The 18,417-nt window shown below is 42.7% G+C and overlaps 1 protein-coding gene across 3 annotated transcripts in view; it reads right to left on the reverse strand.

Annotated features, from left to right (window-relative positions):
• The window catches only part of dgki (diacylglycerol kinase, iota), a 253,041-nt gene that overhangs the window by 3,348 nt on the left and 231,276 nt on the right, over nt 1-18,417 (reverse strand). For all 3 annotated transcript variants that reach the window (XM_043708943.1, XM_043708942.1, XM_043708940.1), the window contains exons 30-32: nt 15,495-15,532; nt 9,228-9,348; nt 8,290-8,326 (exon numbers count right to left, since the gene is read on the reverse strand). In XM_043708943.1, the coding sequence (XP_043564878.1) occupies nt 8,290-8,326; nt 9,228-9,348; nt 15,495-15,532 (196 nt within the window). The remainder of the gene's footprint in view (nt 1-8,289; nt 8,327-9,227; nt 9,349-15,494; nt 15,533-18,417) is intronic.

Genomic DNA, 18,417 nt, shown 5'->3' on the forward strand with positions numbered 1-18,417 from the left:
GCAGGTGCTCATGTTACTCGGCCAACGTTGTCTATCTCACACGCTGCAGGTAAGGATGCCCTGAGGCATGATATATTGGCAAGACTGAGCAGAGGCTACAGCAACAGATGAATGGACACAGCAGAACAATCAACAGACAGGAGTGTTCCCTCCCAACCAGAGAACACTTCAGTAGTTCAGGGCATTCGACTACAGACCTTTGGGTGACCATCCTCTAAGGCAGATTTCTCCTTTGAATCCTCCCACTTCCTCCAGACCAAAGGGGTAGCCATGGGCACACGTATGGGCCCCAGCTATGCCTGTCTCTTTGTTGGCTACGTAGAACTAAATGAAACAAACAACGCAAAGTGGCTAATAGCCAAGTTCGGTACCCATGGGGATGGCCTCAACCGGGACCTTGGGTTCATATCACACTACAGGTGACCCCACTGCACTACACTCTCTCTCGCTCTCAAACACACACGCACACACATATATAAGTTTGTGGGATGGATTTGTACTTGCAGAATTACATTTTATTTTGCTCAAAAACTGCATGAATCCATGTAAGATTCTGTAAATCCCTTTTTTAGAAATAGAATCACTCTGAAATTTGGGGCACAGACTGCCTCACACCTTCAATGCATTATCTGAGCTGACATGGCACCTATTCTTTAAGTCCACTTGAGAATGTACTTTTAAAAAAAACTTCTTAGATTTACACATGAAAGAACTGAAACCAACATGCTCATTCTATAAGATGAGAGACTTATCAAATAATTCACGTCTTTTTCAATATATAATTTCAATTGCATCACACTGTAAACTTTTGCTATAAATTCTGTGTCTTACCATCTTATGCTCCACAACCACCTGATGAAGGAGCGTCGCTCTGAAAGCTAGTGCTTCCAATTAAACCTGTTGGACTATAACCTGGTGTTGTGTGAATTTTAACTTTGTACATCCCAGTCCAACACCGGCACCTCCAAATCATCACTATAAATGTAACACACTCCCAAGAAACTACTGTAAATCTAACTTGCGTCCTGGGAAACACCATAAATACTGTCACACAAAGCAGGAATCCACAGTAAATACTGACATATTCTCTGGGAAGCAGTGTATAGCTGATACACTTCTTGCAAATGACTGTAAATAACAACATAATGGATATAAGTTTGTTTGCTGAGCTGGAAGGTTTGTTTTCAAATGTTTTGTCACCATACTAGGTAACATCAGTGAATCTCCGGTGAAGCGCTGGTGGTACGTCCCGTTTTCTATTTATGTGTTTAGGTTTCTTTGGGTGGGTGATATCATTTCCGGTTCTTTTTCTTAGAGGATGGGGTCCAAATCAATATGATTATTGACAGAGTTCCAGTTGGAATGCCACGCTTCAAAGAATTCTCATGTGTGTCTCTATGTAGCTTGTTCTAGGATGGATGTGTTGTCGCAGTCAAAGTCGGTTTGTAAGGATACATGCTTACATTGTGCCCAGAAACCCTAGCCACATTACCATACATCAAAGACATCTCTGAACTGACTCCCAGACTACTCAGACCTCTCGGCACCATGGTAGACTACAAACCTAACAACACACTTAAACAGCGGCTAATGAATGTAGGCAGAAAACCAGCCATCGGGATACATGAACATCAACTAGCCACAAAATGACATGACCCACTATCACTAGTGTCCTTACATAAAGAGGAAGTAGGACACCACTTTGACTGGGACAACATATCAATCCTAGGACAAGCCACAGAGAATAGCACGAGAATTTCTTGAAGCATGGCATTCCAACCGGAACTCTATCAATAAACACATCGATTTGGATCCCATTTACCACCATCTGAGAAAAAGAACAAAAAATGATACCACCCCACCCAAAGAAACTTAAACACATAAATAGAAAGCAGACATACTACCAGCGCTTCACCGGAGGCTCACTGATAATGTGGTTAGTATGGTGACGCAACATCTGAAAACAAATCTTCCCGCTCAGTGAGCAAACTTACATCTGGAACCTCAACCTAAACTACAAATTGTTTTCAAAAACTGATAACAACATAATCCCCAGGAGTCATTGTAAATCACGCAATTATAGAATTTTACATATAGGAGGCCATTACATCCATCTTCATAGAATCACAAAATTGCTACAGTGTGACAACAGGCCATTTGGTCCAACAAGTCCACACGACCCTCTGAAGAGTAACCCACCCAGACCTATTTCCCCTACCCCATATTACGCACCTAACCAAACATCCATGAACACTATGGGCAATTTAGCATGGCTAAACCAACTAACCTGAAAATGTGTTGCTGGAAAAGCGCAGCAGGTCAGGCAGTATCCAGGGAACAGGAGAATCGATGTTTCGGGCATAAGCCCTTCTTCAAGCCAACTAGGCCGAGAGGTCTGAGTAGTCTGGGAGTCAGTTCAGGGGTAGAATGTGCAAACTTCACAGTCAGTCGCCCAAGACTGGAATCGAACCACTGAGTCACCATGCTGCCCATATCTTGTCTGTATGTGTCCTGAAAGACCTACCCAACTATTCCTACTCTCCACCCATATCTCCAAAAGCCCTCCGAATTCATCACTATCAAATATGTATCCATCTCTCTTCTGAAACCTCCCATGGAATCTTCCTCCACCGCTCTTCCAGACAGGAGATTCCAAATTATAACAACTCCCTGAGTAAAGAAGTTTCTCCTCATCCAACTCCTAGCTCTCTTGCTGACAATCTTGAAATTGTGACCCCTAGTTACTGACATACCAACCAGTGGAAACAGAATACCCTTTTTTACCTTGTCAAAATTGTTCATCATTTTGAACATCCCAATATGGTCACTTCTTAATCTTCTCTGCTCCAAGGACAATAAGCCCAATTTCTCTTATCTTTCCTTAGACATAAAATCTCCCATTCCTAGTATCATTCTAGTAAATCGCCTCTGAACTCTCTTCAGGGCTTCCTTAAATAAGGTGCTCAGAGCTGAATGCAATACTCCAAATGTGATTTGATTAATGATTTGTAGAGGTGTAGCATCACTTACTTGCTTTTATACTATCTGTCTTTACTTATATACCTAAAGATCCTATCAGCCTTCTTAACAATTGTTAAGAAGGGGCAGGCAATAGCCTAGTGGTATTATTGCTCGTCTGTTAATTCAGAGACCCAAGCAATGATCTGGGGAGCTGGGTTCAAATCCCGCCATGGCAGATGGTGGAATTCGAATTCAATAATATCTGGAATTAAGAGTCGAGTGATGATCGTTGTCAATTGTCAGGAAAAACCGATCTGGTTCACTAATATCTTTTAAAGAAGGACACCAGACCCACAGCAATGTGGTTGAGTATTTATAATTATGAGTAATAAATGAGGGACAGGATGTACATGTATTTGGAAAGGCAAGGACTGATTCAGGATAGTCAACATGGCTTTGTGCGTGGGAAATCATGTCTCACAAACTTGATTGAGTTTTTTGAAGAGGTAACAAAGAAGATTAATGAGGGCAGAGTGGTAGATGTGAGGTATATGGACTTCAGTAAGGCGTTCGACAAGGTTCCCCATGGGAGACTGATTAGCATGGTTAGACCTCATGGAATACAGGGAGAACTAGCCATTTGGATACAGAACTGGCTCAAAGGTAGAAGACAGAGGGTGGTGGTGGAGGGTTGTTTTTCAAACTGGAGGCCTGTGACCAGTGGAGTGCTGGGCCCTCTACTTTATGTCATTTACATAAATGATTTGGATACGAGCATAAGAGGTACAGTTACTAAGTTTGCAGATGACACCAAAATTGGAGGTGTAGTGGACAGCGAAGAGGGTTACCTCAGATTACAACAGGATCTAGACCAGATGGGCCAATGGGCTGAGAAGTGGCAGATGGAGTTTAATTCAGATAAATGCGAGGTGCTGCATTTTGGGAAAGCAAATCTTAGCAGGACTTATACACTTAATGGTAAGGTCCTAAGGAGAGTTGCTGAACAAAGAGACCTTGGAGTGTAGGTTCATAGCTCCTTGAAAGTGGAGTCACAGGTAGATAGGACAATGAAGGTGGCGTTTGGTATGCTTTCCTTTATTGGTCAGAGTATTGAGTACAGGAGTTGGGACGTCATGTTGCAGCTGTACAGGACATTGGTTAGGCCACTGTTGGAATATTGCGTGTAATTCTGGTCTCCTTCCTATCGGAAAGATGTTGTGAAACTTGAAAGGGTTCAGAAAAGATTTACAAGGATGTTGCCAGGGTTGGAGGATCTGAGCTACAGGGGAGGCTGAACAGGCTGGGGCTGTTTTCCCTGGAGCGTCGGAGGATGAGGGGTGACCTTAAAGAGGTTTAGGGTGAGAGGGGAAAGATATAAAAGAGACCTAAGTGGCAACTTTTTTTCACGCAGAGGGTGGTACATGTATGGAATGAGCTGCCAGAGGATGTGGTTGGGGCTGGTACAATTGCAACATTTAAGAGGCATTTGAATGGGTATATGAATAGGAAGGGTTTGGAGGGATATGGGCCGGGTGCTGGCAGGTGGCACTAGATTGGGTTGGGATATCTGGTCGGCATGGACAGGTTGGACCAAAGGGTCTGTTTCCATGCTGCACATCTCTATGACTCTATGACTCTAAATGCTGGCTTGGCCAACAATGTCCACATCCCATGAATGAATTTTTAAAAAATTTCCAGCATCTACAGTTCTTAGTTTTCATCCACCAGGCATCTGACCATTTTGCTAACTTGTCAATGTCCCTCTGAATTCACTATTCTCCCTAGCTTAGTATCATCTGCAAATGTACAGATTTTGCCCTCAATACTTATCTCCAAATTGCTTATATAAATCAGAAAAAGCAACACTCCCAATGCCGATTCCTGGGGAAGACCACTTTCAACTTGTCTCCATCCTGCGAAATGGCCATCTATATTTAATCTCAGTTTCTTATGTTTTAGCCAAATTTGAATTCATGTTACCATGTACCCATCAATACCAAACGTTTCTAAGTTGCTAACGAATCTGCCATTTGGCACTGTATCAAAAGCTTTCTGAAAGTCCAAATATACAACATCCACAGCATGACCCTTACTATCTATGCCACCTCATCAAAGAACTCCATTAAATTGGTCAGACCTGACCTGTTCTTGACAAAGTCATGCTGACTGTCTAAACTTATTTGACTTATTTTTCCCTAATTGTGTACCTTATCCCGTATTATGGTCTCCATCAGTTTCCCATCAATATGTTAAGTTAACAAGTCTATGGTTTCCTAGGTTATCTTTGTCCCTTTCTTAAACAACAGTGTCACATTTACAATCCTCCAGTCCCCTGGGACTAATCCTGTCTTGAGAGGGGTCTGGAAAATTTCTGGCAGCGATTCCACAATTTGGTCCCTCACCTCTCTCAGCAATTGTTTTTATTAATTTACGGGACTAGGGAGTCGCTGGCTAGACCAGTATTTATTGCCCAGAGGGCAGTTAAGAGTCAACCACATTGCTGTGGGTCTGGGGTCACATGCAATCCAGACCAGGTAAGGATGGCAGTTTCCTTCCCTAAAGGACATTAGAGGGTGCATTCCTAATGACTTCTCTACCTGGAGTGCTGCCAGCCTTTTTAGCATTTCTTCTTTATCTACCAACATATTGCTCATTTGCTCAACACCCACATTAGGCCATAATCACCAAGCTGGTTACAATCTCTTCCAATGTCTTCTATCAGGTAGAAGATACAAAAGCTTAAAAATATGCACCAACAGGTTCAAGGACAAAGAACAATACAGCACAGGAATAGTGACAGCCCTCCAAGCTGGCACAGACACATTTTGGCCTTCTATACTAAAAGTTTAGAACAGCTTCTTCCCTGCTGTTATTAGACTTTTGAATACACCTCTCAAATTTCAAATCTAATGTTGATCTTGCTTTTAGTGCAACTTCTCTGTAGCCATTGCATTGTATTCCTTGCCTTGTTCTATCACCCTCTGAACTTTGTATGGTATGATCTGCTTATGCTGCATGCAAAACAAAATTGTACCTAGGTACATATGACAATAATAAATCAAATCAAAAAAACGTCTAATTTGGTGAAGGGAGAAACTAAATATTCACTTAATACCTCTGCCGTGTCCTTTACTTCAATGAGCAGCTTACTCTACTTGTTCCTTAATGGACTCACTCTATCCTTCAATGATCTTTTACTATTAATATGTTTGAAGAACTTTTTTTTGCTTTTACACAGCCTGCCATCCTTTCCTTATGCTTCCTCTTAGTCTTCCAAGCTTAACCTCTCTCCTGCAATTGAGATACTCATTTCTATTGCTATTATTATAATATGATGCATTATATGCCTCCTTTTGGATACCCTTTGTTTATTTCTCATGACTATGTACCCAGCTTGTACCCTATACATCTTTTTTTTGAAATTCTCCAATTTTCATCCACAGTTTATCACCAAAATACATTTCCAAATAACCTGCTCCTGTTAAACTTTTAGACCCCTAAAACCTGCGCTTGCCTAGTCTGGGATTTTATCACTAACTGACTTTTTATCATTTTCCAAAATAATATCATTGCCCTGGGAAAATAGCCTGCTAGCTCTCAATGGATTGGGCCAGATGGTACCAGCAGTTTGATCCTGTCTCCTCCCCTGGGAGCTGGCTCCAGCTAAGGAATGGAAGTCGCTGATTTTTTTTATACTGGTTTAGTCTGAGGTGGTTTCAGCAGGTCTCACTGTGGTTTCTGTCTCGTAAGGTGCACCGTGCATGCTATAGGAGACATTGACTTTCTTTGGTGTCAGGTAGCAGGCTGTTATCTGTCTGTCCTGAAAATTATATAGGGTGTGTGTCAGCATTTACAGGGAATCCACAGGGCGTGTGTTAGTTTTTACAGGGAATCCCTGGAGACTGTGCCAGTATTTACAGGGTATTTCTAGGGAGTGTGTTAGTATTTACAGGAATAGTATTATGTTACGAACACTATTTCTTAAATGCTCCACTTGGCCTGCTTCATTTCTTAGGACCAAATCCAGCACAGCTCCCTCTTCAGTAGGACTGGAAACGTACTATTCCAGAAAGTTGTGGGTGGCACGGTGGCACAGTGGTTAGCACTGCTGCCTCGCAGCGCCAGAGACCCGGGTTCAATTCCCGACTCAGGCGACTGATTGTGTGGAGTTTGCACGTTCTCCCCGTGTCTGCGTGGGTTTCCTCCGGGGGCTCCGGTTTCCTCCCACAGTCCAAAGATGTGCAAGTCAGGTGAATTGGCCATGCTAAATTGCCCGTAGTATTAGGTAAAGGGGTAAATGTAGGGGTATGGGTGGGTTACGCTTCGGCGGGTCGGTGTGGACTTGTTGGGCCGAAGGGCCTGTTTCCACACTGTAAGTAATCTAAGTAAATCTAAATCTAATCTAAATCTAATCTAAAGTTCTCCTTCACACACTGCAGGAATTTCTCCCTTTCTGTGCCCTATAATCTCCTTTTTTCACAGTTTACCCTGGAGTAATTGTAATCATCAACTATTACAACCCTACTTGTCTTGCAGATTTCCATAATCAGCCTACAAAATGTTTTGTTCTATATCTAAATCTGACACAATAACCCAGGAACCACTGTAAACGCAACACACTCCTCAGGAACCACTGTCAAACTGAGGCATTCCCTTGGAATCCATTATCATTACCGCCACACTTGCCTGGGGAAATGCTGTAAATGACACATTATCCTGGGAACCATTGTAAATTCTGACACATTCCCCGGGACCTACTGTAAATACTAAAACATTCCCCTGACACACTTTAAATACTGACATGCTCCCCGGGGTTTCTATGTAAGTACTGACACATCTCTAGGAATTCCCTATAAATGCAGACCAATTCCTTGGAGATTCCTGTAAATACTAACACACTCCCTGGAGATACCCTGTAAACACTGGCACAGTCTCCAGGGATTCCCTGTAAAAACTAACACACGCCCTGTGGATTCCCTGTAAATACTGACACACACCCTATATAATTTTCAGGACAGATGGATAACAGCCTGTTACCTGATACCAAAGAAAGTCAATGTCTCCTATAGCATGCATGGTGCACCTTACGAGACAGAAACCACAGTGAGACCTGCTGAAACCACCTCAGACTAAACCAGTATAAAAAAATCAGAGACTTCCATTCCTTAGCTGGAGCCAGCTCCCAGGGGAGGAGACAGGATCAAACTACTGGTACCATCTGGCCCAATCCATTGAGAGCTAGCAGGCGATTTTCCCAGAGCAATGATACAAAAAAACCAAATGCGCAAATATATATGTAAGCCACAGAACAATTATGTCCTTACTCACGTTTTGATTTCTGCTACATCTAATAGATCAGGTGGCCCTGAAACAAAGAATAAAAAAAATCTAAACCAGGTAACTGATACATACATAAAGTCCTGGCAGAACACAAGGTAGTCTGGAATAGTAAATGAAAACACAGATTACACTATTCACAGTTTCACTCTAGTATGGACTGACAGTGGAAACAGAGACTGACAGTGGCAAGTGACTGACAGGGAATGACAACGTGGATAGGGAGTGACAGTGTGAACATAGACTGATAATGTGGAGAGGGGCAGACAGCGAGATCAGAAAGTGAAGTGCAATCAGACTGATAGTGGGGTCAGGGAATGAGTGTGGACAGAAACTGACAGAGTCGACTGGGACTGGGACAGAGTCGACTGGTCAGAGACTGACAGTGGACAAGGACTGACAGTGAGATCAGGGAATGACAACATGGACACAGATTGACAGTGTGGACACGGAGTGATAGAGTGGACAGGAATTGATAGAGTGGGCAGTGACTGACTGTGGGATGATGGAACTTCACCTTAGTTCATATCTGATCCCACTGTGTCACAGAACCACCAATCAACTTACTGGATTGTTTTAAACAAAAACCCAACAAATTGTCTTGTTGAATTGGACAAGATTAAAGATACAAGCCCACTCAATCAGGCTGACTCTTTTTGGCCTCCTCTTGTCCCTCTGTGCCAAACTTTTGGTTGCTTGATTGAAATGTGAAGGATTGGCTATGTTAAGGCTGTCACTGAACAAGACATACAATTCAGAATGAAAATGTCAAATGAATCTTTTACAATTTACTTCCTACAGGACAAATAAATGAAGTACAGTATGTAGCTATGAAATGGCACTTGAAATAACTGACAGCTCTTGTCACACTCAGTGCCAACTTAAACAGTGAATTTGATGCAACGTATGAAGCTGGTTCAACAGCTCACCATGTTCAATGATGTACTTTACAAGTTCCTTATGACCATTCTTTGCAGCGCAGTGTAACACCGAGTATCCTTCAGTGCTGCTCACCATCAGACTCACTCCCTTACTGCAGGACTCTATGAACTAGGACACATGGGAACATACATGAGGTTAGACATCCCTGTATTTTATATGTTCAGCAGTTCACAGACAGATCAGAACAATACACATCTCCCACAATATTCATCAATCACAAACACAGGACATCACTTCTTCTGCTGCCCATCTCAGATCCCATTAGAAACTAAACAATGTCAGAGACCAGAAAGACCAGTCAGCCCTTGAAATTCTCACTTCCAGTAAAATAACACGCTGAATCTAACTGTATCTTGAAAAGAATCATCTGGCAACACCATATGGGTGGAGAGGTGGATAGCCATTGGAGCCCTAAGTAGACTTTTGAGGGGATTCTGCTTTTCACAGGTGCTGCTCAGGGTCACTCTGCTCCTGGGAAACATTGCTCCCATGGAGACTGTGCTCCAAGGGAGAGCTTGCCCCTGGGGGTACATTATTCCCAGGGCAACCCTGCTCCAGGGGAGACCCTGTCCTTCACGGGACATTGCTTCTGAGGAGAAGCAACTCCACAGAGAACCTGCTATGGGGAGAACCGGATGCAGGGAGATGCTGCTCTCAGGGGTACCCTTCTCCCTGAGGTACACTGCTCCGGGGTACCCAGCCCCTGGGGAGACACTGCTCCCAGAGAAAGCTTGGTGCGAAGGAGACCCTCCACCTGGGGAATATTGCTCCCAGGGAGACACTGCTCCGAAGAGACACACTGCTCCCGAGGACCCACCACGCCCAGGAAGGCTCTACACTTAGGGTGTTACTGGTCCCAGGGAGACCTTGCCCCTGGGGGAACATTGCATCTGGGGAGACACAGCTCCCAAGGAAAGCCTACATCTGGGGTGTCATTGCCCCCAAGGAGAGCATGTCCCTACGGGGCACATTCCACCTGGAGAGACACCACTGCCAGGGAAGCCGCACACCTGGGGAGACACTGCTCACAGGGAGACCTTGCCCTTAGGTGGGAAATTGCACTTCGGGAGATACAGCTTCCAGAGATCGTGCCCTGGGGTGGACTTTTCACCTGGGGAGACACCACTCCCAGGGAGGCCCTGTACCTGGGGGACTTGCTCTCACAGAACCTGCTCTCAGAAAGACCCTGCTCTGGGGAGACTATGCTTTTGAAGGTCATGCTCTCAGTGGCCCTCCTGTTGTGGGACTTGTTTTTTTATTTAGAGAAAGACATATTTTATCAATGTTTTCAGAAAAAATCTTTCAGTTGCACAACTTTTGCTGGCTATCACTACTGACTCATTACCTGAACACCTTACTGAAGTCCATATACCTCATATCTACCACTCTGCCCTCATCAATCTTCTTTGTTACCTCTTCAAAAAACTCAATCAAGTTTGTGAGACATGATCTTGCACGCACAGAGTCATGTTGACTATCCCGAATCAGTCCTTGCCTTTCCAAATACATGTATATCCTGTCCCTCATTTATTACTCATAATTATAAAGACTCAACCACATTGCTGTCAGAAGTAAACCATTCTGTTGATAAAAGGTAGGGCACTCTTCAATGGCATTGTTGGTGCGATTAATGGTAACTTATAGTCAAGGAATTCGACATGACTGAACTAATAATGCCCTTTCATGCTCTCCCTGATGCTTCGTTCACACCCTATTAATTACATAATTAATCAGTAATCTTCGAGAGCTTGCAGTTTACTGTACTACATTCAGCTGCTGTCTCTGCTATTGACTGATAGCCACCAGGGGCATTAAGGATTAGCGCAAAGTCTAAAGATCAGGAAGCAGGGATTCTTTATGCCACTGGCATCAGGTCATTACAAATAAGTAGTAAAATTAAAGTTAAACAAGGAAGGATTTACAATATTTGTGAGAAATTAAAGCTATTAAATATATGGCCAAGATACCCTACTTTTGACAATATCACTCTTACACATCTGTCCTTGGCTTCCTTCAACTTCCTCTGATTTCCTCAGAAACTAATAGAAAGGAGGACCCAATTGGGCATAGCCTTGCATAAACCTCCAAAAGTAACCAGATCAATAAGGAGTGGAAATTAAAGTCTCCAAAAACTTTATCCAATCCAAGCATGAATGTGACAGGGGCATTACAGAGCCCAAACGTTATTCTTGCGTATAATAAAGACCCTTGTGCCTGCTGGGAATGGCCATCTTCTCAATATTGTGTTCAGCGAGGAGAAGCTGCTGCTTATAATTGTGAGCTGAAAGTGTGTTGCTGGAAAAGCGCAGCAGGTCAGGCAGCATCCAAGGAACAGGAGAATCGACGTTTCGGGCATAAGCCCTTCTTCAGTAATCCTGAAGAAGGGCTTATGCCCGAAACGTCGATTCTCCTGTTCCTTGGATGCTGCCTGACCTGCTGCGCTTTTCCAGCAACACATTTTCAGCTCTGATCTCCAGCATCTGCAGTCCTCACTTTCTCCTCGAAGCTTATAATTGTGAGCCAAATTAAAAGTACAGAAACACTTTGCATCTTTGACAACACGTAATGGTTTCTGAATCCAAGGTACAGGATAAGCACCCTTATGAGTTTTGCATTGAATGTCTCAGTAATTGACATCGATCTTCATTTTTCTATCTTTCTTCCTCATAGTGGCTGTGGAGGTGGTGGATATATCTGTTGAGTTTTGAATGACAACTTACTCCAAAGATAGTCCTGGACATCCACACAGTAATGGGCTAGGATCCTCTGATAAGGAATCATTACTGGACAGTCATTTTCAGTCACCATCCTCTAGCTTGCCTGAACACAATACCCAATGTCATCATCATCTTTACTGAAAGTCGCCCCCTACTTGCTGAAAGTAGAATCAAGCTATCTTATTGGGACTCCTCCAATTTACCAGTGTCCATTTTGAAATGAGGTCAGAAATGTCTCCTTCATTCAGTCCATTCTCAGAGTCATACTGCATAGAAACAGACCCTTCAGTTCAACTAATCCATGTATAGCAGCAGCAAGTTTAAGAATACCTCTGGGTTTTCTTGACTGGGGGTAAACTGTTATCTCCAGTTACTGAAATTGGTGATCTTTCTGGGTACCCACCCCTTTAGCCTTCAGCAATGAGGATGTAACTCTGAGAGCTGTCAAGTGGGAGCTCTGCTCATGTGACATGTGACATTCTAGCAAGGCCTGATGTTGACAATAGACAATAGGTGCAGGAGTAGGCCATTCTGCCCTTCAAGCCTGCACCACCATTCAATATAATCATGGCTGATCATCCTTAATCAGTATCCTGTTCCTGCCTTATCTCCATAACCCTTGATTCCACTATCCTTGAGAGCTCTATCCAACTCTTTCTTAAATGAATCCAGAGACTGGGCCTCCACTGCCCTCTGGGGCAGAGCATTCCACACAGCTACCACTCTCTGGGTGAAGACGTTTCTCCTCATCTCTGTCCAGCTGAAGGTGGCTGGCATAAGCCTTCAACACCAGTGATGATTCAAGGATAGGGTCTAAAAAAGCCTGATTCCCTGCTATTTGAACACTTATAAGGTTGTACAGGTTTATACACATTGACCGCACAGGGAAAGTGGTCACCATACACATTTTCTATCGATACCTGAATATCTCTTAATACATTGAACCCAAAACACCCAGGATATTTTCAAAACATCCTCACTTCCAGTGGAGTATCGATTGTGTTTGAAACTACCAGAAATCCCAGGCTATGCAGACTGTGAATCATGACAGATAGGGAGAGCTCAATGTAGCCATGACAGGGGATGACTGCCCGTGTGAAACAGAAACAGGATCAGGTGCTGAAGGAAGACACATCAATCAGCTCAGACTCCTCAGCCAGATGGTCCTTAGAAAACTGATGAGTAATGGCTGATCACTCTGTTCCTATGACAATTATACGCAGTGCTCCTACTGGCCAAATTTCAAGTACTTTGTAAAGGAATCCACATAGATCTTAGCCACTTTCTGAAGGACCCATGCCACCCACCTAGCTGCCAGTGAGTGGCCCAACTAGTTTAGCTCCTAGTGAGAACGAAGGTGTTGCACTGGATGGGGTCTCTGTGCCCATTGGGAACTAGCGGCCATGTTTGTTGAGGGCATTCTCTTTGAAGTGTACAGTACTGTCACAACACCTTTTTACAGCACCTGGGCGAGACTGACCAAGAAGCTTACAATGGAGATAGAACACAAGAGCTGGATCTGTGCATGCTAAATGGTAATCTGTCCAGCGACTTCTTCAGGTGGAGGTCCACATCCCTGTCCACACAGACAGTTACCTCTCTAACGGCAGTCTCTTTCCTGGTCTGAGAAGCCCAATTTCTCACCTGGATGAGGGTGACATTATCTTACACTTCAGAGGAAGGTAATTGAGCTTGGTTACTATGAAACCTCCTCAACTCTATTTAGAAATTCCCACCTCTCACTGCTTCTGTAGGTGGTCCTTTGGTATTCTGGGAGAAAGTGAGGAATGCAGGTGCTGCAGGTCAGAGTCGAGAATGTGCTGCTAGGAAAAAAAACAGCAGGTCAGGCAGCATCCAAGGAGCAGGAGAATCGACGATTCGGACATAAGCCCTTCAACATAGATTCTCCTGCTCCTGGATGCTACCTTCAGTATTCTGGCCTTGGTCAATCAGAAGAAGAGATCCAGATTATGACTATGCGGTTGAACAAGTTCACCAGCTTCACAGATACAAAGACCTCTGCAGCTGCTGTCCTCAGTGACTCTTAAAAATCTGCTGTAGACTTCTTTGAACATCGGTACCTCTTAACAGTATTTCCCACCTGCTCACTTGCATTGAAACCCCAGGGTGCTATAACTGGCTGTGTGTCCTCATTCCAGTCTTCAATCGATAATCGAGTGTTTCTGGACTTCCCATCAATCGTTTTGCTCCCACAGACACCCGACGAAACAGACAGTTCGTTCAACCGCTCAGCTGCCTTTCCTTACTGTTGCCATCTGCTGGTGGAGGTCCTTGTACAATTGCTCGAGCTCCCCTGCCAGCATTCTCCCTTACCATTGGCACTTATTGCTGGTTCTGTCACACGTTTCCTCCTTCTCTCCTTTCTTAATCTAACCCAACAGCATCCTTTGCAAAACCTAGCAAAGAGAAATCTGATACTGCATCTATGCTGCTGCGTTTGCTAAAATACTCCCATTTGACCCATGAAGAAGCAATTTAGTACAGGTACTGAATTCAAACTCCGGCAGGACAAGTTGAATTGAATAAGTGTCTTAATTTATAGTCTAGCTCCAGAAACGTAACAAATGAATTGCTGTAAACAACTAAGTGATTCACTAATGTCCTTTAGGACCAGCAACCTGCCATCTGGATCTGTTGAAATAGGGTGATTTTACCTTAAGAAATGCACTGAGTATTCTGCAAAAGGCCCACTCTCATTCCTCCTTTATTAAGGAGTATTCCACAACAGGCTTCTGGGCTGACATACACAAAAGAGAGAAAGCTAAGAAATCCAGTGCCTAGCACAGATTCTAATGTAAGACATTTTGAAGCCTGGTAAATGAAATTTCATAATGCACGCATAAATTACTTGTCTGACTAAAGAATGGTCTAGCATGCATAGATCCATAAGGTAACTTATGAGTCAATGGAAATAGAAGGAAATACCTGAAGAGGAAAGCCTGTAGAGTTTGCACATTCTCTCCTAATTGTGATGAACACATACAACTACTACCATTGTATTTACTGGAAAGTAGTTGGCAATCCCAACCATTAATGGCAAATGTCAAGCCAAGTAGCATGACCATTAGTCTATTGTGCCCTATAATGGTTCCTTCACAGGTGGAGGTGTAGTGGTAATGTCATTGGATCAGTAATCTAGTAATGTTCTGGGTCACAGCCTCAAATCTCACATGGCAGATGGCGAAATTTGAATTCAATAAAAAATCTGGAAGCAAAAACTCTTGTTTAACAGCAACCATGTAAACATTGACAATTATCATAAATGTCAATCTGGTTCACTAAAGTCCTTTTGAGAATGAAATCTGCTGTTCTTACCTGGTCTGTCCGAAACGTGTCTCCACACTCCCAACAATGTAGTTGACTCTTAACACCCATGAAATGGCGTTGCAAGCCACTATGTTTAAGAGCAATAAAGGGTGGGCAATTAATGCTGGCACAGCTGGTGATACCCACATCTTATGAATGAATACTTTTAAAAATATAAAGTTTGCCCAAAATCCCCATCTGTTTCATTACCTTTTGCAGATCACCCTCTAGGACTGAATGAAGTAGTTCTGAAAGAAAAACAATGAATAACATATTCATCATAATGCAGTGTCGATCAGATGCTTAAAGTACCTGCCCATCCAATGAAGGTTCATAATATCCATTAAAACTGTTGGGTAGAAATAAAGATAGTGAATTAAAAATGATTATTCAATGGTAGAACTCTGCTATCTTTGTATGTTCCTTCTACGCAGATAGTAGAAAATATTTGGGAAAGGAGCCTGAGACATAAAAGAGAGATACTGAAGAATAAAAATGGAAAATTGTTCATTTTTAGAAGGAGGCCAGTAGGTAGTAAACCTGGGTGAATTATAAAGAATTATAAAGAGAAGCAGAATTAGGCTACAGGACAGTAACTGAATGTTGGGAGGCAGAGAGAGTGAGAGAGAGAGAGAGAGAGAGATAGCTGTAACTGTTTAACAACCATATATAGAAAACAGAAATGAAACTCTCAATGTGCTAATACATTGCAAAAATACTTTTCGGTGACAGAAAACTGCAATATGTAAATAAAATACAATTAAATCCATTAATATTAAATAGAGTTTAATAGTTAGCTTGCTTATTAAGGATACTAGCTACTGTGACAGTGTTTCAGAGGCACTTTAAGCAACAGGTGGAATGAACTACCCACTGTGTCAATTTTGGATTGGCAGCTGTCTTCTGGGATTGCTAGTTTCATGTTTAATAATTATTCCGATAGATGTGACAGCCCTCAGAAACCTGTGAGAGCAGGGTATACCATCTACAAAATGTGCTGAAGCACATTGTCAGGACTTTATGGACAGCATGTCTCCAACCTGCAACTATCTAGATAGACAAGGGCAGCAGATGCAAGAGAACACCGCCAACTGCAAGTTCTCCTCCAAGCCATATATCACCCTGAATTATAATCATTGTTCCTTCACTGTCACTGGGTCAAAATCTCAGGACACCCTACCCAACAGCATTGTGGGTGTATGCACACCTCAAATTCTGCAGAGGTTCAAGAAAACAGCTTTGTAAGGAATTTTGAAGGGCAACAAATGATGGCCTTGCCTGAGATACTCAAGTCCCAAAAATGAATGAAAAAATGATTTCAGAAAGAGGTCGGCATGTTTCTTAAAGCAGCTATTGGATCTTAATGATAGGGGGAGGAATTAGTCTATAAAGAAAATAAAAGGATTGGATTTTAAATTGGGCAGAGGTTTATGTTCCAGACTCATAACAGGAAAGAGGCCTTTCAGCTCATCAAGTCTATGTCACCTATGTACAGTAATCCCACTTTCAAGCACTTGGTCATGAATGTTATGACATTTCAAGTATTCATTCACATACTTAAAGGTTGTGAGGTTTCTCACCTCAACTACCCTCTCAAGCAGTGCATTCCAGGTACCAAGTACCTTCTGGGTGAAAAACATTTTCCTCAAACTCCCTCTAAACCTCCGGTCCTTCCCTTTAAAAGTATGCATCCTCATTGTTGACCATTCAATTAAGGGGAACAGCTACTTCCTAGCCACCTTGTCCACGGTCTTTGTAACCTTATACACTTCAGTAAGGTCCCCCCTTAGCTTCTCTGTTCTAAAGAAAACAACTCAAATCTATCCAGCTGAATCACCCCAGCCCAGGCAACAACATGGTGAATCTCTTTTGCACCTCCTCCAAATAAATCTCTTAAATTAAGCTGCAGATAGCTTGCACTCAACCTGAAAGGAATTGGGGTCTGAAATTAATGAAAACAAAACTGTCTTCCTCTCAACTCACAAAATATTTGAGGGAATCATGCTGCCCATATCAAACTGAGAATTGGATCATTATGTGATGGTAGTGTTCATTTAAAAGGGATTTAATATACGCTGCTTCTCTTGCAAAGAGGTGTTGTCAGTGGCACCGAAATGTCTGTTTCAGAAGCAGAGGGTAAATAGCTTTGAGCTCCGAGTATTTTTTTAAATTAGACAAAAGAAGCATGAGTGGGTACGTCAGGCTGACATAGGCTCAGGATTTTAGTTTTGCTTTGAGTTGAAGTGGGGTCTTTTGGAGTTGAAGCTGCTAGATACAGCTCTCCCTTCTGCAGCTAAAAGTTTGAGTTCATTCTCTACTACCAGACTGTTTCTTTCAGTGATGTTTTTCTCCTGGAATGCAGACAGCACATAAGAAATTCTAATGAATTTGCTTTGCCAAGGGTACGGTTATTAGATGCTGTGGTATTGGAACAATCATTGGTTAATAGTTAAACAATATAATCTTTTGTTAAGTATTTCAAATGTATTAAAGTTATGCCAACTTTTGTTTTTGTTTGTATTTTTACTGTCTTGGAAGAATAATGTGTGTTTTGCTTAGAACCTAACAGTGGACAAATCAAATTACATCTAGAACAAAGCACCTAACACTTACCTTTAATAGACAATAGACAATAGGTGCAGGAGTAGGCCATTCTGCCCTTCGAGCCTGCACCACCATTCAATATGATCATGGCTGATCATCCTTAATCAGTATCCTGTTCCTGCCTTATCTCCATAACCCTTGATTCCACAATCCTTGAGAGCTCTACCCAACTCTTTCTTAAATGAACCCAGAAACTGGGCCTCCACTGCCCTCTGGGGCAGAGCATACCACACAGCCACCACTCTCTGGGTGAAAACGTTTCTCCTCATCTCTGTCCTAAATGGTCTACCCCGTATTTTTAAGCTGTGCCCTTTGGTTCTTTTACTGATGTATATTAAGGATAGAGACTCATAGTCATAGAGATTTACAGCACAGAGACATACCCTTATGTCCAATTCATCCTTGTCAAGCATATATCCTAACCTATTCTCATCCCATTTGACAGCACTTGGTCCATATCCTTCTAAACCCTTCCTATTCATATACCCATCCAGATGGCTTTTAAATGCTGTAATTGTACCAGCCTCCA

Source organism: Chiloscyllium plagiosum, chromosome 19, assembly GCF_004010195.1.
Source record: "Chiloscyllium plagiosum isolate BGI_BamShark_2017 chromosome 19, ASM401019v2, whole genome shotgun sequence".
NCBI lineage: Eukaryota > Metazoa > Chordata > Chondrichthyes > Orectolobiformes > Hemiscylliidae > Chiloscyllium > Chiloscyllium plagiosum.